Source organism: Lasioglossum baleicum, chromosome 3, assembly GCF_051020765.1.
Source record: "Lasioglossum baleicum chromosome 3, iyLasBale1, whole genome shotgun sequence".
NCBI lineage: Eukaryota > Metazoa > Arthropoda > Insecta > Hymenoptera > Halictidae > Lasioglossum > Lasioglossum baleicum.
In genome coordinates this window covers 11,869,883-11,892,731 of record NC_134931.1, presented here as the reverse complement: position 1 = coordinate 11,892,731, position 22,849 = coordinate 11,869,883, and the positions used below count along the sequence as shown (strand labels likewise).

At 38.9% G+C, this 22,849-nt stretch overlaps 1 protein-coding gene across 10 annotated transcripts in view; it reads left to right on the top strand.

Annotated features, from left to right (window-relative positions):
• Nachralpha6 (nicotinic acetylcholine receptor alpha6) overlaps positions 1-22,849 on the top strand; it is a 390,412-nt gene that overhangs the window by 200,803 nt on the left and 166,760 nt on the right. For all 10 annotated transcript variants that reach the window (XM_076420937.1, XM_076420941.1, XM_076420942.1 and 7 more), the window contains one exon: positions 8,253-8,433. In XM_076420937.1, the coding sequence (XP_076277052.1) occupies positions 8,253-8,433 (181 nt within the window). The remainder of the gene's footprint in view (positions 1-8,252; positions 8,434-22,849) is intronic.

Genomic DNA, 22,849 nt, shown 5'->3' with positions numbered 1-22,849 from the left:
CGCAACCGAACTGCGAGCGAACCAGCAAAAATTCCCGACCAAATGTCGCGGACCACTTCGCGTTAAATCTACCGAGGATCGATGCCAAAACTACCGAGGATTTAATGTATTGATCTTCGGAATTTGAAATTACACCTATCCACTTTTATTATGAATGCATCAAATCCGCAGTCTAGGTTCTTCTATCTAGTGTTTAGTTTTAACATTTTGACTGGCATATCGATCATATATTGGTGACACAACTGTTCCTCTATCTTTGAGTTTGCACTAGGATTCGTTTAACGGTTACATCATAATATCTTATCGGGCTTCGATCGTTCGCCGGGTCTCAATTCATTCGCCTCGTTTGTTTCCCAATTAGGCCAGTTAATCGAGGTTCTACTGTAATCGGAAACTTTCCGCCCACAGTGTACCTCGGTTCCATGCATTAAAATACTTTAATACGATTAATGGAATTACCTTATAATCGATCAATTAGCCGATAGCGTCGAGTAATTTCCTGTGTGTACGTGCCGGATGGAAAAGTATTACTTCGCACGCTGATCCTGAACTTTTGCGCGCATGTAAAGCCGATTATAAATGTTAATGGAACTTCACTTTGCCGATGAACAAACTCGTTCTTATCAAATTTCATTATCGCAAAATGATTGAAGATTCTGCAGTCGACAAAGACAAATTTCCTGAACTAACTGTACATTATACAACTCGCTTATCGAACGGTTCAGAACACGTTAATAATATTTCAAGTCAAATCACGCGCACGAGTAGTGCTTCTTTTAACGAACCACAAAATCCAACGAACATTTGCAGCGGTCTAAACTAATTCATCAACTGTGTAAAATTAAACTTCAATTACCCTTAAGCTTAGAAATATTAGTTGCCCGACCCAACAGTAAAGCTTGTTTTCTCATTTTTAATTTCTTAAAAAACTGTAAACTACGAATTTTAATTTGATTTAATGTAGACTGTATACTGTAATTTACCTCGGTGCAGCATAAATAGATCTCAGTTGAAAACTAAAATGCTTAAAATAAAAATAAAAAATCCAACGAAGCCGAACGCAGGTGAACACATTAACAAAACTGAATAGTATTTTCTCCGGTATCTACCGTAACGTGCGTAAATAAAGATTGACAGTCGGGTGATTACACATTTGATTCTGTCGCGCATCGCAGTTAACTAAATTCCGTTCGGTGGATTACGTCAGCGGGAAAATTAATTTTTAAATCGGGCCGCATAATTGCATCACTATTTTTTTGAGTGACGCGGCAATCAACGCGTTAATTGGCACCGATAAAAGTCCAACCGTGTGGCAGGAACGTGCAGTATCAGTCGTCGATTACTCTGCCGGGCGATAACGTGGCGATATAAACAGAGAACATAACATCTCTATAACGAGCCAGCCCCCTTTCTATATTCTCTCTCTTCCTCTCTCACTCTCTCTCTCTGTCTCTCTTCCAGTCCGTTGTATTGCGAGCTTTTATTTTTCGAAAGGTACAACGCTCGAGATAAATGCACCGAGATATACCCACGCGATGCATCGCGATTGTTTTGCCGCGGCGCTATGCATCCTCGCACCGGTCGAGAACAAAAGGGAAGACGGCCGTTTATGCAACGGGCGCCGGTATGAAAAACCGAGGAATTCGCTGGTGTCAATTACAGCCGTTCCTCCGTTTCCCATTGAATTACTCCAACATTATACTTTTTCTCTCCCTGCAACCTCCCGCCCTCCCTCTTTCGGGTTTACTCCATTGTTTTTCCATTGATGAGAGAATTTTGAAACTAGAGATGTTTGAGGCGTTTTTCGCACCGGACGCCATTCGAGATTTGATAGCGCATGTTTGATCCTCGATCCGCGTTAAACGAGCAAAATAGTGCAGGGTGATTCTGTACTGCTTTAGCACTGTGCTATGTAACGGCGGCAATCGAATTTAACTGGCGTTTCATATTGTACAGCGGAATCTCAATTACTCGAACCAACTCTGTACAGAATGAGCGGGTAATCGAAACACTTGTATCGTGGCTTCGGTACACATGGAAAGTTGTAATTTATTCCATAGATACGTCTATTACATTTGTGCTCTTTAATCTTTATAGTTCTCTTAATTTTTCTGAATTAAATAAAGACCCACGTTGCAATGTAACTCAGATGATCGAAACAAGTCTATAAAAATCTATGACAGTCTAGTAAGTTATATCTTCGTCGATTTTAATACAAGAAATATTTTACATGAATTTGAGGAAAGGCGATCGATTTTCGTTCCGTTTGCAAATATAATTTATTCTACTAAGTGTATCGTAACTGTGATATTAAAACTGATTCAACGAGGCACGACAATACGACGATGAAACAGCCTTTCACTTCTAAAAATGAAATCAATCATAAATTTTATTTCTATCGATATCTCAAGCGTCGGCGACGATAGAACGTAGTCGTAGAAGTGGCTGTGAAAACTGCGAAAAGAATATTCGTCTTTTCATATCCACCATTCAAGTTGCATAGGAAATATTTCTTGCATCATAATAACTGGAGGAGATATCTGGTTTATTTTCCGTCAAATATTCTGCACTCGATACACAGTGCAATATGAAATCAAAATAATCAGTGAAGAGCGAAGATTTCACACGTTGACAAATTAAATAACATAAACTGCACCAATAAGAGTTACTCTTAAAAGAGTTACAAATAAATAGCATTTTAATGTCCGATAATAATTTGATCGTCCACTGAAGGTATTTGTTTTCACTTTGCTCTGCTCGAGAGCAGAATAAGTGAAATTGAAATGAAATTAGTTCGAATCGAAGTCAGCGCGACCAATTGCTCGGATCGATCCCGATGTCCTCGTGGTTTTCCATTTTCGCGTTTTGCGTAACTACCCGCGACCGAACTTATTCGCTAAGCAGGCAATGTCGAAACTCCGTTACACAAAAGTAGTACTCAGAAGTACTTAATTCCTGTTGGGAGCGCACTTTCCAGCCGAACTTCCCCAACTATCTGCACGATCGAAAGTATTAACGGCGGGAAGAACGAAATTCAGAAGTTGCCAGTGATTCGGTAATGGCCGCCCAACACGAGCCGGCAATCGCTTTAAACTTTGACGTTATCCTTATTTTCCCGTGCGCCGCGTGGGATTTGCATGCATATGAAAGCGTGAAATTTACAACAACATCCGCCTGTTAGTCCGCTCCGTGGAACTTACCATTACGACGGTATTGAGGTCTCTATATATTTTTTTTTCACCGGCACGCGGTCCTTTCATCCTCCGCACTGAAAATTTCATTATAAAGTTTACCTCAAGAATTATTCTGCCGAGCTAAATTACTGCGAGTTGTTAAAATCTCTGTTCGCTCTCGCGTTTTATAATTTTTGAGTGTTGCGCACGCTTTGCGGTTCCTTTTGTTCGTTATCTCCTGCACGTACAAGTCTGGATATGGCGTGCACTGTATAATAAATAACGAGTACCAAACTGGTCAAAGTACTTCAAGTTTATTTTTTAATCGAACACGTTCCTGCAATTTCGGGGGCACATCTTTGCATAAACGTCGTTGTTTCGGAAATCTCGAACCGTAAATCGTAATTTTGTATTGTTAACTTCACCTGAGGAAACCAGAACTTTTCAAAGTTTGTATACAATCCTGTAAATTTTTACGAGAAAATGCCGAAACTTCAAGTTTTAATCTTAGGAATCCAGGGTTCAATAGTTGTGGGTGTTTATAATTCAGCGATTTTATTCGTTTTTGGCACGTAAGGGTGCCGCCATGTTGGTATGTAGTGTGAACACTGCTGAAACAACAGAAATCCTTAGGGTAGTTAAGATAAATATAGAATAGTGCGTATGATGTCAAAAGCGTTGATTAATTTCCTGCAATGGCCTATATTTCTCAAATGAAACTTCTATTTAATACAAATATAAGAGACACTAATACTGCAAATTCGTCACGGTTGGTTCGGGTGGTTCATTTAATAGGATTCCACCCGTCTCTCACCGTTAATTATGAAGTTCCGTACATGTAATAGGAGTTTCCGTTCACCCAAAAGACGTTCCGTCAATCAGGCACTGCTAAAATTTAGTTGATATATGTACGGAGTTTCACTGTATTTTAAATTTCGAAGCATATCGAAACACCTGGCTGAAAGACCTACTTATTGTCCACAATTCCGCAAGCCATCAAATCGTTGACATTCACCGGGACATTTCTGCAACCGAGAGAAGACACGTACTCTCAGTTTAGCGGTCGAAATAAATCTGCCACGGTAGCAGACGTTTATTGGACGCGCATTACAGTTACCATGCGCAGCTGTTCGCAAGGCAGCGTGGCGCGCAATAACAAACAGAGACAACCACAGTCGATACGTTAAACGAGCAGAATCGCGAGGCCGTAATTTCAACGATCCGTCATCCAACGTGGGGAACGCGGCCCACAGCCGCGCGGAAATAAAATACGCGTGGACGAATCGCGCGAGGCCTGATAATAAATCTGAAACGTGATTCTAAACAAAATTACGCGCGATGACGATAAACCGTTCCCGCAGGGGGAATTTTCGTCTCCGTGAAACTATTCCGTCGAGAAAACCGATATATATAAAACTTTATATACGTGTATATATATATATGTATATATATATATACACATATATATAACAAGATCAAGTTGAAAGGAACGTAAAACGTGATTTTGATGGAACGCTCTCTCGGCCCGCCGCCCTTTGTGAGAATTAATCGAACACACTTTTCTCCGAGCTGCTCCTCTCTCACATTCCTCCCGATGATCCTATTCTTCCATCGGATTTTAATTTTCTTCATTTTTCTCGAATATACGGTCAATTAACTTGCCGGCGAGCAATGACGACGCTCCCGTCCAGGTGCACGCTTGTCTCTGAAAGGTGCCCCGCGACAAAATTCCCTTTGCTCCGCGCCAGAGTACTTTCGAACGGTGTATTATCTCGTCCCCTTTTCTCGCTCCGGTGTTTTCATTGAGCGAATCACTGGGCCGAGACGACCAGAACATTCCGCACGGTTTAATCTACCATGGTGTCGTATTTGTGTCGCAATAAGCATCCGACGTAATGGCTCAAGTATCCGCGAGCGCACCTTCAGGAACATACTGTCGGCTCGCTCTACGAGGATACTAAACCGCGAGGCGATGCCTATAAACTGAAAAGCCGATTGGCTCGGGGACAATGCTGGAACCTGGCATGGCTGGCTCGGAACACCTGGCAGAAGAAGTAGCCTGTCAGGAGAACATAAGCAGGGAAGCTTCCCGGACTTTTTCTATTTTTCCTAACCCTTTGTGGTCCGAAGTGCTCTCTATCTCTCTTCCATTTCAGAACTTGCTTTAACACCATACAATTTTATCTTCGCCGTTAAAGAAATGAAAGTTGCGTTCCCTTTCTGAATTCTTGTCTAGCCGCGAAAAGAAAAATAATTGAAGTTTTAACGTAGAGTATTGCAAGGCCGAATCATTTCATGTGCTACTCACAAGGTGTCTGAAGCAGCAGTGTGAGCACAGAGATTATTTACACCTCGCAATAGCTCCGGCCAGAAATTCTAATTAGTCAGCTATTACGCACTTCTAATGACAGCTATATCGGAACGCGTTGCGGGTAAACAATAATTGTCACATCAAATCGCTAATAACTTGAGGTAATCGTTGGTAATTGAACAGTCTCTGGCAGGTGTTTACCTATTTGTACGCCAACATCATTTCAGCGTGCTCGAACGGGAGAAAAGTCGACGGTTAAGCCACTGTGTTTGTTAGTATAGGCAAATTTAGCTACGTAGTTATTGATTCTGAACGTTGGTAACTATAGTAGAGGATTCCACGTTACGCAAATCTGGCCACAAATGGCGCTACAAAGCGGGAATGCAAGTAAATCAGTTGCGATTTTGCGCGAATGGTTAAAGAAAATTCTTAACGTGTACAAACAGATACTTTTACTTATCTGGAAACGATAAAACTTAAAATAACATTTGAAAGCGATGTAAAAGTGAAACTTTGTGGAATAATATCTTAAATTAGTACAGCAATAATTAAACAAAATTTTGTATTAGAAAACAAATTATAATTTCAGGCGTAGAATTAGAAGTGTGTTTTCTGTGTTTTAATACTGGACGTTTGAAAGCAATGAACTTTATTTTGCTGAATATAGAGCCGCATTCTCAGCAAATAATTCAACTATAAATTGTGTTCGAATATTTCACATTTCCGTGGCCCCACTGTCCTCGATCGAAGGATATGCTAACAAAAATGGTAAAATTACGCTTTCACGGTGCGTAGTCGACAGAATATAAAAGAATGTTTACGTTCGTCGAGTCTCGTGAAAAGAATGCATATTACTATGCCGTTTCTTGGGCGCATTTCACCTGAAATATTCCCCAGACCACACTAAGAAGCCTTCGCAAATAAATCTTCCGGGAAATAAAACTCACGCTGTCGCGATACAGAATTCATACGAAGAATTTTTTTATTTCGCGGGGGGTCAATAAAACAAATTCTAAAGTCAGACATAGACATGATTAGAACGTCATACTTTCTTCACGTATTCCTTATCAAAGTTGACATTGAGAAAATATATATTTAGTATATTAATTCTTTAACCTTTCGAGATATCAATTTATTTAAAGGAAGCACACGATATCCATTTTCAATGTCTATAAAGATATTTTTGTTTTTTTAAAAAGGTAATTCAATTTTTCTGGGTACATATTTTAAAGTTCGTTTATAAATAACTTGCTACTGAAACGGAATATTAAATGTCTTTGTGTGATACCATATTCATTCTGTCGTGAAATGTTTGATCTTTCATTAACGAAAGCGATCTGCAAAACGTCCCGTATTAAAAGGAATAGAACTGAGCCATTAGAACGCGGATTTCATTTTATATTTTTCGTTGCAGATTAGTAGCATTTTTAGGTAGAACAAACGTACTCAATGCGGTACAGGACTTAATCAGCTTAAATTCGAATTATTTACTTGCTAACACTCAGAGTTTGTGCTTCAGTTGCTGAAATATTAAACGATATATATCATTTATACACATATATGTATGTATAAATGTATGTTTAATAGAAATCGATATCTCCTATACACACAACTGATGCCACCGAGAACCATTTAGCTGGCTCGAAACGTTTCTTTTTACGGGAAAAATAAATGTCGAACGAAAATAAATTGTCAACACTGTCAGAGAGTCATGCCACCAGCCTGTCATGTTCATTTGCAGATAACGTCAACAAAATTTATTGAATTTCTTGGGAAACCCGCCCGGCGTTCGAAACGAGCGTAATCTTCGCTTACTGTTGACAAGGTTGCGCGACCAAAGTTTACTTTGTGATTTCGAAAATCTCTTGTCGATTGCGAGACGAGACGAATTACATGGAGTGGAGAGCGGCCACAAAGGGAAATTAGCACGAGCGAACTTATAATTGCCCTATTTTCTTAATTGCGGAATCCCTCGATTGAACCTCTTTCCCGCGGATAATTTACATTTAAATACATAACGGCTTGATCGTAATGGAATTAATCTCGGGAATGGCTTTGACAATATTCGCTGTTTGCATTAGTCTGGTGTACGAACTCTTACATTACGCCAGCTCGAACGAGCACGGGACGATCTTCAATTATCTCCACTCTAGCGTGAACCGACAGGTGTAATCGTTTTTAAGAAACGCTCATGCTCGGTGAAACGAGCCGGGAAAACGTCAAATCAATCAGAGAACCATCATAGTAGCGAATCCTCGTGAACGGACTGCGGATTTTATGTATTTCGAACAGAAATTGCTACTGAAAACATAAAATAGTGAAAAACATTAGATGAATTTAATATCGTAGTATTATTGTCGACATATTGAAATGGTTTGGAGTCGAAGTGAATGTTTATGTAACTCTGTCTCGTGCAATCGATGCACAAGATTTTTTATTTCGCATAAAGATCCGCAGTCTACTGATGCCTTTAGAACAGGCATCACGACCCGCTAATTGTCCAGGCCTGATTCGAATATTGTCATATGACACTGTTATGACACCATGGATGTACATACGTGTCGTAGTTCACTGGCAAACATGATTGACTGTTAAATGGTTAACGGTTTTTTGTCCTGCACCATTCTTTAATTAAAAATGTTAAACCGTTCCTTCAACTTGATCTTGTTAGCGCGAATTTCGGTGAATTGCAAAGAGTAAAAAAAAAATGAAACAACGGGACCGTTGATCACGAGGATTAATAACGATGTATGATGTGAACACGTTAGTGCGGATGAGGGTTTCGACGGGACGTATCAAACGAACGTGGTGGTCACGCATAACGGCAGTTGCCTGTACGTCCCTCCGGGCATCTTCAAGAGCACATGCAAGATAGACATCACTTGGTTCCCCTTTGACGACCAACACTGTAACATGAAGTTCGGATCCTGGACCTACGACGGCAACCAGGTACACTACTGTCTCCACTACACGATAAACACGCTCAAAGTACACACCGAGCACCAAAGTCTCGTATTAGTCCCGAACTTTTCGACCGTACTTGTCCTTGGAGGGTACAACATATCCGAAACTCCCAGCGAACCATTCAAAAGCGTTGTTTCAGGCCGACATTGCCACCGCCATCGAGAGAATCGGTGTCAAAAGTGCTCCAACTGCATTCGACTCCTTTCAATTCGTGAACTTCGGTGCCCACTGACTGAATCGTTGTCTTCTTTCGTTGGGAATGGCAAAACCAACCTGGACTTGTTATGCACAATTATGATATAATGCACAGTCGTTTTCTAGACTCATTTGGATCATAATCGAAAGAAACAACTCGTACTACTAATCCTATGGACATACTGATAGGTAAAGTTTGCCTCGACTGTACCTGACTTGGAAATATTTCAGTTCCAATGAATATTTAAAATCGTAATTATAATATTGATATTCTCTGCAAGCAAATTATTAGGTTGGCAACTAAGTTCGCGACCTCCACATTTTCTCAAACAAAGTCATTTGTATTTTTTATGCTCTAGTATTTTATATCAAATTAATCGCAAAATTCAGTGCTTTCCAATGATATACGGTTCAAAAGGAGTGGTCACTGAATGAGGTTATAATGATACAATAAAAGAATTACGAAACAAAAGGTCGCGAATTTAGTTGCCAACCTAATATTTACTGCCATTGCTATTTTCGGAATGTTTTGGTTATCCTGTTCTTTCCACTAAGTAAGTGTTTAGTCTGCAGGTATGCAGCGTTTTTTAAGTATGAAATTCATACTTGAGGAACGCTGTAGAATTGCACGATGATCAAGCACTTCGTGAAATGGAAAATGGAACAACAAAGTACGTGATAGCATGAACCTCTTCACAAAATTCAAGTCGAAATAATAAGGACGATAAGTACGCAATCACATCCAAACTGTTTACCTGATGTACTCCTTGTTCCACTTCCATTATGATCATTTGCGAACAGATATAATCGTATAACGAGTACTGTCATACTCTTAGCTAATTATTTCGTTTATGTTCTCCACTCACATTAAAATTATGTCTGAAGTGATACATCTGCAAAACGAACAATTTATTTAAATTATATGCTCTTCATTCTACTTAATTATCTCTGAAACTATACGACCATAAAACGAATAGTTCTACATTCATAGCCAACAATAAGCTTTACTCTTTATTCTACAACCCCTGGCGAAAAATATTCGATCAAAATCGCGAGTACGATTGTTGAATGAATTATTGGAATGCATACTACACATGAAAAACAAATATGGTATAAAAGCTAATGATGAACTCCTTCACCCCTTTACAAAAGAAAAAATAAAGTAGCATAACAAGGCAGCAGATCACTTTTTAATATTTCTAAAAAAAATTCTGAATACTCGGAGATGATTGAACCCTTCGTTAAATCAGTGTCTAATTTGTTTAGTTGTACATTATGAAAAAAGGTACATTTCCTTTATATACGACGAGTTTAATCATTGCACTTACTTCTATTGTTTATGGAAACACTTTCTGCATTAGAAACGCGAATAATTACAACGATAGACATCCGATTTGTTTGATCGAATAATTTTTGGGGTAGTGCTGATATTCAACTTTTACAACCGTTTTCGAAAAGACATATTTTACATTCTCGCAATCTAGTCTCGATCCGATCATTGAATAAAGAAGATAGCCGTAACTTATGAGTCTAGAAACGATCGGGATCGGCGCAAACACGCTTCCTTTAATCCGTCCAATAGATTGCAGCGAAGGGTCGAAGACATTCTCATCGGCGAAGGGGTGACAATGTCTTATCGTCGGAGAGTCAACGAACGCAGTCAGTTGGTAACGACGTCGTTCCGTCGGCGACTACCGTGAACGTAATAATCGAATCGGAGGCAGTGCGCGATTCTGCGAGAACGTTTTCCTCGGTGAACCGGGGCTGGTTTTTCCGCGGTTCTCTGCCTCTCGTAGATGGAATGGCGGTGGTGATTCTGTCGCGGTCCTCTCTCCGGTAAATGGAGACGCTTTTGGAGACGTTCCGGCATTGACGAATCCTTATTGCCGCGATATTCGACCCGTCTTTGCCCGTCTTTGCCCGTCTTCGCCCGTCCTTACCCGCTGAAAGAAAAGTCCCCTTGATCCTACGCCCGTGAGAAATCCACCCCCGTCCGCCAGCCCCCTCCCACCCCCCCGAGGCTTCTTTGTCCGACACAAGAACTCTGTGCAACACAATAGCAACGCTCCATAGATAGCCGTTCGTTCTCACGCTTCGTAGCTTCAGCTCAGATCTATATATACGTAATATATATACATAATATAATATAATATTTATATGTATATTACTATACACACGCTCTGTATATTAATATAATATGATATTCATATATATTATATATGTCACTGCGGTATCATCAATCCAACGCAGGATTCTACGATTACATATATAGATCTATATTATATACTTATTATATATAAAATGTGTATATACGTGTTCACAGTATATACCAGTTTACACTGTTCGGTACATATACAGTGTGTAACCCGAAATTGTGATACAAGCCGATGGTGATTCTATGTGAGAAAACAAGTCGAAAAGAAGGAATAATATTTTTCTGTTTGACGTCTCGTTTCGAGAAAAACGAGTTTGAAGATCGGTTCGGGAGCCTCAGCGCTTACGATAAGTAGAAACGGTAGGTTGTGGTCAGACGCGTCAAACGATTCTTATCTAATGGCACGCGTGTTTGCTGCATTTCCAAACTCGATTATCTCCAAGACGAGGCGCGTCAAGCGAAAAATTATTTCTTTTCTCCAAGTTGTTTCTGCATGTAGAGTTACCGATCGGATGCTTGTACCACGAGTTAGGAAACACCCTGTGTAATACGTACACGCATATGTGACAGTACACGTGAAACATCGAGAAGTGTGGGGAAACAGAGATTTAGAGACAAAGGTGGCCGTGGTCGTGTGCAATGGGCTGGAATCTGAAATGTCCTCTCTCGCACTGGATTATATTCTTGTTTTTCGCAGCCGTTTCGCAGGACTGTGTAAAATTCGCGTATGCGTACGCGTGTGGTTAGTTTTATACCGTGGCTCCGAAACGTATTTGATCGGCCGAATATGATTTGAACCTTTGCGTAAGGATAACTGCGCCGAAGTGTGGCTAAATGTTTTTACTATGCTCCATTCGATGTAAACATTTTTGTCATACATTTGTAAAATCCGTAGTTTAATTACAACGTACGATATTCAAGGAATTTATGACATCCACGAGACAATATTTTCTTTCACGTTTTATAAAAAGATACGTTGCCTTTAAGAGAATCTGTGAAGATCTAACACAAACATGGTAAAGAACCCCTGTAAGAAAATACTGTGATATAAACAGACGACGGATCGTAAAAACATAAATGCAGTAATTATAAAAAGCAGGGTTGTTGCATGAGATGGACAGTTTTTCATGAAAGAACAGTTCTTGAAGATATTAATACTAAACCTACCACCACCGTGAAATGACCGGTTCCAGATTTATGATTTTACAATTATTGAAATTATAAAGATGTTTGGGTGAACTTCACTTTACCCGACTAAAAATTTGTGCCTTTCTCCTATAAATTATTATGTATTTGGTATGTAATCCAGTAGATCTGTACCCGGGGCGGCTGCAGATCGAAGTTTCGATCCTGTAGGATCAATGGTTCAGGAGTTATGCTTGCTTAAAGTTGGGCAATCTGCAGTGTTTTGGACAGGTAAGGGCGCCGCCATATTGGTTTGTAGTGACGATCGCGAGCGGCTTACCGAGTAGAACCGTTAGATGGCAGCACGGGCACACAGTATTATCGCTAACATAGAGAAAATATATCTCCGAAAATGTTTGAGAAGAAATATCGTGGAAAATATTTACAAAAACCTAACCCAGACCTAATCCAGACCAGTTAAATCGCAACATCGTGGCCATGTCATTCAAAATTCAAACAACAATCGCAATACCCAATATGGCGGCGCCCTTACATGTCAAAAACACTGAAATATGCACAACTTTAAGCAAGCATAACTCTTGAACCATTGATCCTATAGGATCGAAACTTTGATCTGCATCCGCACCGGGTATAAATCTACTGGATTACACATACCAAATACATCATAATTTATAGGAGAAAGGCGCAAATTTTGAGTCCGGTAAAGTAAAGAGCAGCCAGATGTTTTCTTTTGGTATAAGTAATTAAATAAATATATTTAGTAGAGCAGATATATATTATAACATGAACCGCACAAAGTTCAAATAAAACTTGGCAGGTTTAGTGTTACAATGAATTTTGATCTTCTTCTGCTCTGGTTTTTGTTAAAATAGCAGACTATAATAGCAGCTTCCGCGCAAACAAGGTGTTCTGCATCCTCCAATTATGCAGTAAAGGTTTCATTAATGCTGCCGAACCGAGGCATCGAATTTGTTTTGGGGAACCGCCGTCGACCAATCTATTTATGCTTATGTAAACGTATAAATTCTAGAACACCGAGTGCATCTGGTACGTGGATTCTAGTGGAACGTGTTCGTGCACGTTATCAACGTATCCCGAAGGAGGAATTAGACTAATCCGCTGATTTATGATATCGGAGGAAAGATGAACGCATTGACCGTTCGTATATTTGTATCGCGAAGTAGACGAACCAAAAAACGGTGAAACCTTCGAAGAAGCTAAACGTCGCTTCCTTATTCTAAAAATTAATACTTTCATACAAAGGACTCGCGAAAAAATTCCTCGGTCACGTGACGTTCCATTCTGTACGAGTTATCTCCTTGCGGCACTCGCTGCGGCATTCTCTGCAATTAAATTTCAATTAATTCAACGTCAAACGTTAAATTTAACTTCTCAAGCGGCCTGAATGTCCGCCAGCCCGGCCGCTTCACAGTGGAACGAAAAAATTCGTAGATCATTTTGTTCATAATGCATTCAAACATTTTGGAACTAGTTCTTATGCAAAATAAAAATTGTCAACCTCAATTTACAAGGCACGTAAATGCTTTCGAATTGTACCCACCCATTTTTTCCATGAATACACCAAACCGGCTGCCGAATCGTAAGAAACAGAAATTATAAATAATAATGTGTCTCATGTTTTACCGATTCAGTGTTGTCATAAATGTTTCAGCACAGCTCGAATTACCTTGAATTTCTAAGATTTTTTAGACGCACGATGATTCCCGGGCGATCGATCTAGCAAAAACTTTTGTAAAAAATTTTTATTCTATTAAAAATCAAGGTCACCTTTAATTTTTGAAGATCATTACACCCTTAAACTGCTAAATAGTACTAAAATCTTAATGAACTGCTACATCGGCTGTCCGGATCACTGTGTGACGGAGTCAACTTTGAAATTCGTAACTAGGTTACCTAAATTTTCCCGTAGCCGAAAATAAATGCAAAATAAATGTAAAATGTCGCTTCCGGGGTTGAAAGTTTCGTTGCGCTCGCTTCCCGAGGCAAACGTTGACTAAACTAATTTTGAATGGTCTCGATGGCCCCGGTAAACATATCGGAAGCTTTGGAAGACATATCGGTTCGTTTAGGCGAGTTTTTCCGCTTGAAATGCCTGTTCGTTCCACTGTGGCGAGTTGCACAGGATTCGCGAGGGGTTACGATCGTTCCTTGCCCGGCCGGGCCGGGTAATTAAATTCGCCGCATCGCGTCGTTGACGTTAAACACTCGCGTGTATTATTTAATGCTCGAATTTGTCGGAAGCTCGCGCTCGGCCGAGCCGTGTACAGATTCTGATAGCACAGTATTTGCAGGTGCGGTTCCGTTAATTGTATTCCACTTTCAGGGCGGGTTGCCGCTCGGAAATGTGGTAATAGCGTGAACCATCGTCGGATTAGAACTCGTCGTATTCAATTATTTCCGAATTGCGGCCAACTTGAGGCAATCATCGTTAATGGAACATTCGCCGGCTCTTACCGATGCGTCGATGGCCAAACGTTAGTTTCTGAACATAATTGGACGCGCAAGAAAATCGCTTCATTAGACGCTGCCGCGCCGGATAATTAATTAACAGCGCGCTGCTCATCGGCGAGCACCTGCTGCTGCTTGTCGCGCTCCTAGTCCCAAGTTTCGATATTACCGAAAACATACGGAACTCTCTAATTGCTCTTGAGGATCGACACATGTTTAATTGTCAATTGGCAGAATAAAACGTGGACGATCGGTGAATACGGTTACACAAGTTCCATGTATATTACGTATATTAAATCTTGTACGTATCGAAAGTATTCTCAAAAAATGCAACGAACGATGAAATCAAGCTGGTATATTTTTTCGGTGAAGATGCATTGCTTGACGTTTAAGGTGTACAATGTGAGAGATCGGTGCCGTTCGCAACCGAGGTTACAGATTTCTTTCGCTGAACATACTGCGCGCTACAGCATTTACAGCGCAGCAGATTTCGACCGACGTTAAATCTCGTTAAATGTGCTCTACTCGAGTGTAACCGAATTTCGGAGAAGTTGAGATAATCGCCGTTAATGGAACGACGTCTGCATGCTTCTACACGTGACAGTGTTTCACCGTTAATCAGAAAGTTTCATCCGCGATTCGAAAAGTACTCGTCAATTTGTAGTCCAAGCGATTTGTAATAGAATTTCAAGGAAGCCCTGGAGCACCTTCCACAGTGTAAAGAACAATGAGTTTGCTTTCTGAGTTTCTAAGCCAAAAGATAATTGTACTTATTGAGTTTTATAGTAATTTTATTAAATACGTTGGCCAGGTGATGTGAATAATTGTGATAAGTTGTTTATGAAAACAACACTACCTGAATATTTAGTCGTCAACGAAAACAAGAAATTTCAAAGATATTCGTGTTCTGTTTAGTATAAACATCAATAACATAATGAGTGACCGGTACGGAATGGTCTGTGAATTAATTACGACTGCTAATTAACGGCAACACATACAATTATTTGCCGAAGTATCAGGTGCCTCTCCATATCAATCAGAATCAATTTAGCGCAATACCCAACATTGCAATTGAATTTCTCACGCTCGGATCTCTCTTTCTGACACATTATAATTATTTCGTCTGCTTAAATCACGCTAAATCGAGCACGACAAATTTTCAGATAAATGGGCAGGATTATTTCGCGTGCTGATTCGACACTTTAGAGCACACTTCAATATCGCGCATCGTATTTGCTAAACTGGAAATATTTCCTGCGAACCAAGTAAGAATTGGTAAACAAATGTATATTATTCTAAATTTTAGAAAATTGATTAACACTAAACCTATCGAGCGCTAAAAGCGATTAAAATGTTTTTGCTTACAAAAATGACAAGACTCTATTTATTTAGATTCTGTGTAATTTTTATAACAATATGTGCTTGGATAAAGAAATTTATCGAATCAATTTCGATGTAAGCAACTTCATAATTTCAATAATTGTGAAATGGAAAATGAAAAACTGGCCATTTGACCAGCAGTGCTAGATTTAGTGTTAAATACTTTAGTTCCATCGATTCTTTACCGTGACCACGTTTTTAATTATTTCTGTAATGCTCCATAAAATTTCTGTGAGATTAAGAACGTTTTTAATAAAATTCATAAGGTAGTTGACGTTGGATACGATTAGGAACATTTAACAGTGATTCAATTCTGACTTTGATGTTTATATAACACCAGTCAGAGATTTAGGTACGCGTTTTCTTGTAGTCGTCAGAGTTCCGAAAAAGATCAGCACGCGTTTAGAAACGAATTAGAAGTATCACTGGAATATTCATGAATCGCAATGAACGTTTTTGATACCACAGCTGTGGCGACTCCATTACTGGCACATTCAATAACAGTTTACCGTCGGATGCAAGAGAGAGATAGTAACCTCGAGAGATTCGAATAATTATCGCGATATGTGAAAGAGGCATCTGAACGCTGAGCATTAGTAGTATGTGTTTGTGCCAAAGCGGAAGAATTTCAGATTAAATTAGACTTCTCGTATTTCGATTTTTAGCGAAACACAAACTGTTAGATGCATTATTAAAAAGCATCAGATTTAACGAATGCTTCGCAAATAGTTTCATTTAAAAATATTTCATTAAATGCAACGTATCCTCTCCGTGTGATTCGTGTTTAATAATGAAAAGTCATAGATTCCTCAAATATTATGTACGATACAAGTAATATTACATTTGAGAAATTTTTCTATGCAAATATTTTATAAATTCCATTTTCGTGAATAATGATAGCAGTCGTGTCAAAGCACGTAATTTTGATAGTAATAAGTTCCCAGAAACTGCATTGAAAAATGGAAGAAATTTTTTAGCAAAATTAAAATGTATTCGTTGAAAAAAGGCGAGTAAAACTAGCATTTTTAGCTGATTTTTACACATTCGGTGCAAAAAATCGATGAGTTTTTAAATATATCAACGAATTCTATAAATTTTGAACTTGGATTGTCTAAAAATCTGAATTAATTATTAATTAATCTGTATCGTGCTAATAGCGGCTCGAATTAATCGAATCGAATGCTAAAAGCATCAAGAATTAGAAATGATTGATTTGGATATTTGATGTCGAACAAACAATACTATGAAATGGCAGGTACGTCGTAAAGTTAGGTAATCGTTTCAAACGACCAAAGAACGTGCCCGCGCCCATGATAACGCGCGGGTAACGGAAGTGACGAGTGCAGAACATAAAACGTGGACGATTTATTGTTCGAATCAGGGTTTTGATGCAGTATCTGTACGGAATTCGTAAAATCCCGTTTGAGTTATGGTGTTTGAAATCACGGTTCATTTTTTTTGTCCGTTTCAACTCTCATTTTAAGATATGTCAACGTCACAAGTGATCAGCGTTTCCTTCTCGAATCAGACTGATCCTCAAGTAATATATGTATCACTTGCACTTTTGGGAAGACGTTAAAGTATCTATCAATTATTGTTAATGCCAAGGTTTCTTGTTCGAAATTTATTTTTTCGAAAGGACAGAATAACATGAAACTGATTCGCTTCTCAAAGTAACAATTAATGAATACGATCAATCAAATAATTTATTATTATTTAATATTAGTGGAGCAAGAATAGTTTGTATGTTACGAGAAGAATTTTTTAGAAAATTACATTTCTATGTATAAGTTGGGTTCCATTTGAAAATAAATTGTTGTAGAAATCTCTCTAATTTCAATAAAGTGTGTACGAATATGTGTTCTATCGATGCATTTGTGAGCATATCGGGGCTATTCGTTGCAAGCTATAGCACGTATGCAATGCTTCGGAAGTCGTAAAAAGGCCATCAAGTGTTACCCAATCATGCCAACAACTCGAGTGTTAGACAACCATGCCAATGGATTAAGAATCTCTTCGATACACGAAGATTTTATCGCGAATCGTTGGCGCCACGATGAGAATATTAATAAAATCCCTGATTCTACCGTGTTCTCATAAAAATTTCTTATCCTCGATAATTTTTAAATTGCGAGAGAGGACTATCGATCACTCCTCCACACAACAAAAGGGAGTTATTAACTCGACAAGAAGGAGATGAACGTCAGTGCAAAGACTTTTGCCGATAAGTTCCGCCCACTTTTCGAGGGTTTCACGAATGTGAAATGTCTAGAATATCAATTTCGATAATGTGCACTCGTTTAATCGTGAAAGGTCTGCTTCAAAGCGGTGTCTGGCGACATCTTTTTCAAACGGCCTGAGAAAATTTGTTATGCGTGCATTCGTTTACCGTCCTTTCTATATGCTTAAACGTTTCACGTCTCCTGGGAAATGAATTTTTCTCGGAAATTATCCACAGCGTCGTGCAAGCGTGCTGTAAATATTCGATTTGTTAAAATGAATTGAGAACGTACAATTTAGACGACGTGAACGACATTTGACACATACAAGCTGTCTGAATTTAATCTACAGATACAAATTGTTCAATCTTGTTGTGACGAATGGTTTCGACGGAGTGATAGTTTCTCTAAATCGAGTCTTTCACACAAGATTTTACAATTTCAGCTGTTCATGTTTTTTAAAAAACATTAAACTAAGATGTATTTTAATCTTAACATTGCAGAGTATTCGTGCTAACACCACGTCTGTAATGCTGGGATTGGAGTATTTTTTTTATCGATTTTAGTCATAACATTGCAAACTATTCGTACTATAGCTACTTCATAATGACGAGATTAAAGTATCTACGTAAAGTATCGATTTTAATTATAACTTCACTAATTTTTTGTAAAACGAGTGCCTAAGGTAACTCGTTTGAGAGGTCAACCGCTATGCCACAGTTTACAAGATGGAACAGCGCTGGCAACTCCGTAGTTCGGACACGTTCCCGGGAAGATAGCACGCATAACAAATTCGTGAATGCAATCTCGGCCCCATGAATTGGCTCTAAATGTGGTGTACATTATTCGTACTCTGATGTCAGCATTAACCCCGTCAGTTAGGGGGCTGCTGCGATAGGCTGATGTCGCTTGCCAGTGTCTCCTGCTTTCACGGGCTTTTCCGCGGAACGTATCGAGCGCGAGCTTTCACTATATTATGTATAGACATAATACGTGTGTTACACGGGGGGAACGATATACGGCCGTGTACGGGAAGCAGGCTTAAAGGAAAACAGAAAAGAAGCAAGCGAAGAATAAAGATACCGGTGACCCAGCCCCCGCCCCACCCCCTAATCGCCCATACACCTGCCCCTCTCGGAAACATACATATATACATTCCGTATATCTCCCGAACCACCCACACTGAATCCCCCAACCTTCCCCCAACCTCTCTCGTGGAGATGGATAAAAAAGAGAAAAACAAATAGAAAAAAGAAAAAGAACGAACAGAGAGAGAAGTAGCGGACGCACAGTGGGATATTTGGCAGAAAAGCGGGACAACACAGTTTTAGCGATATTTGTGGGCTCAAGGTCCTAACATTTGTAGGTCGTTGAATTCGTCTTGACGTTAGCTATAACATTATGAAAAAAATGCATTGCAACATGTAAAATGTCAAAATGATATTTGTCGAAAAAGATTTTTTTTTCGAAATTTTATATGTAGAAGTTTGTACATGTTTTTAAATACTGTTCAACTTTTATTGGTTTATTGGACTGTAATGCAAGAATTCACACAGTTTTCCTTAAAACGGTTCAGACCTTTAACTACGTCGCACAGAAAAAATTTTATGACGTACGCGAAAATTTAGAAAACGACTTTTTTCCGTCTTTTCGACCAAATACCCCACTGTGGGACGTAGGGGACAGGATGACCGAGAAACACAATGACCCAGAATATACTTATACATGCCTCACACACAAATACATCGACCAGTCAAAGCAGGGACCACGTGATTATGTCTGTGCTGGAAATTGCGAATTTTGCATGGAACGTCAATGTTTCGCGTCGCTCTACTATCGACTCCGTAACGATTATCCTGAACTGGTCGTCCCTCGCGAACATAATTCCGATACACCTGGTTTCTTCTTTCTTTCTCTTTCTCTCACCCTCTCTCCCTGTCTCCCTCTCATTCTGTAGTTTCGTGTTTTCTATATTCTCGGCTTTTCGTTTCACCTTTTTCTTCCATTAATATTGTTGCGATCGAGACAAATTCTCGATCTGTTCCCGCTTCAACCAGTTTTCTCTGACGAACAAAGATGCATGCCCGAGACTCTGCGAATTTGTCGCCGCATGCATGCGCAAAAACGATCACAATATCGCCGGAGGAAGGTGGGCCTTGCGTTTGGCGCTAAACTTTTCGATTTGTTTGTTTTTTTTTTGTCATCACTTTCGTTTCTTGTTTTTGTTTCTGAGAGAGGCTTATAAAGCTATTCGAATTTGTTTCTCTCGCATCGATTCCGTTTCGCAGGATGATAGCTTTGTATTTTTTTTTAAAAGTACACCAGCATGTTTCATATTTTTACGAATAGATGCGGCTCACTGGTTCTACTTTGTATACAGGGTGTTCCTAAAGTGCTTGGTTATCTATCGTTTGCCAGCAGATTGAAGGAATCGTTCATATAGACAAATGGTTTTTTAATATTGTTTATTTAATTGTTTCGTGTGTTGTACTAAATAATGTCTCAATATGGTAATTAGTAGAATCGAAAGTTTATGATACACGTACCCCGAGAATTCAGCCAAATTACATTTGAAATATTAATAAAAAGGAAGAATGTTTGATTCAACATAGTGATTTTAGAAGAACATATACTTGTTAAATATGTTAGCTTTCACATAAACTCGATACTATGATAAACGATTAAACGGAATCGTAAGTCGATATGACTAAATAACGGTAAGAATAACATTAGTTTTCGTTAGTGCTTATGGCATGGCATAGTAGTCGCAACTAGCAATAAACAGCAGTGCCACAGAATTTTTATGCAGGCATCAGTTAAAACGTTTACAAACATAAAGAAAAGTTTTTTCCATTGTTACAACACAATTTATCGATTACTTTCTGTCTTCGATGATGTTATGTAGTGTAAGTATTTTACATCTACTATTAAAACATACGATTATTATATTTTCCTACACCCATCCTGATGAACAAAGCGCGCCAGTAGTCTCTGGCCAGTCACTTTGGGAACACCCTGTACATTTCGATCTATGTTGTGTAAGTCCTGCTTAACATAAAATTCAATTACAACTGTTAATGTTAGCCAGTATCGAGCAAATAATATCTGATATACAAACTAGACGTGTCAGTACTAAAGAGTTCTAATATTGCTAATTATATTACCTTTGCTGTACAAATCCATAGTGTACCAATCGAGATAGTGCAAAAGATTTTTTAGTAATGAATGTAACCAATTAAATCCGCGTCTTCCAAGTTGATTCCTCTTGCAAACAATCGGCGCCTAGCAAGACGCTAAAAGTATGAAAAAAATGAACATTTTACTAAATAAACAAATGCCAAGACTCACTTTCCTCTAAGATCCAACTGCTCCCCTCTCAGTTGAAGGGAGCTATATTTCTTTCTCGTCGATCTCTGTCATAAGCTCCCTAGCATCTAGTTTACGATTCGCAAACAGATTCCATCTGCAGCTGAATTACTCGGGCTTTCGCACCCTTTTCCACGAATTCTTTCCTCCATTCTGTACACTCTTTCTTCACGATTCTCCTCAACACCGAATAAACTGTCTGCGTACCAGACATCAGGATCAAGTTATTTTCAATCTGTCGATCCGTTGTCCAGAACCTACACAAAGTTTCCATCGCGGAGTCGATAGCTGAGTGACGTTTCCATGCCAGCCAATAGCGAGCACTCGCTCCTGACATTTTCTAGGTTCCGAGATATATGCAAACGAAACTTGCATGTATCGGTTTCGCGCGTAGAATACTTACCGATTACTTTTCTCCCGTTGGTACAGGCTACGGCGAGTCTTTAGCTTTTGTTCTTTTCTGCATTCGTTTCTTTCATTTTGGATAGCACTTATTCTTTCGTTACGTGTGTGTTGTTTTTGTAGTTCGATGTCTTTTGGTGTTTGATCAACGCGCAGCACACGCTTAGAAGTTAGTGTCGTAATCGATCGGTGTGGCATTAGACTGCTGTTTTAGTAACCAAATGATTTTATGGAGAACCACTGCTGGTTCGATGATTTTTAAACAGCCGCTTCGATGTCCACTGCTTATCGCTCGTTCAGATTTTTGCGAATCTTCACTTACGTAAAATATAAAATCATGCCGAGTCTTTTTTCTGAAGAAAGCAGTTTTTCATTTTTTTTGTGGAAAATGTTTTCCAGAATAGAATATAAAGTTAAATGAAAGTAGAGTTGTCTTTTGAGAATATTATGTTAAAAGATTTGCAGAGTTGTCTTCTAATGAGCAAGAATTAATAACTGTGGAAAATAGTTCAACTGTCGACATATTTTACAGTTTTCTCCAGATGATGGTGCTACGTGACAAATATATTCTCTCATATTTCGTTATATTACTTCGTGTTCCGAAGCAGCTCATCGAAAGTCTTCGCAGTGTTCAGGAAACCGTTTTAACAAAATTTAGCACCATAAAAAAAGGAGGGAAAAAATTAACGAATTTAAAAAATGTTGGTTCCTGCGATCACAAGGTGTGTGCTGAACACTTTCTCAAAATTTCAAGTGAATTGGCCAACTAGAACTCGACTATCAATTTTCATTTTACGAATTCAAACCAGGGATCAAAAATAACAGTTATTCTAAAATTTTCTACGATAAAAATCATTAATAAAAAGTTGATTATTATTGAAATTTAAGATAATCTACACAAAACATAAATAAAAAAAATTGAAGAACAAAATGATTAAGAAATATCGATTTTTATACTCTTTGGTTACAAGTAACAGTTATCAGTGTCCAAAAAATTGGATCCTCATCGATAACTGTTATCGATGAAGGAAAACTGCTTCGATTGCTCAAAGTAGTTATCGATGAGAAA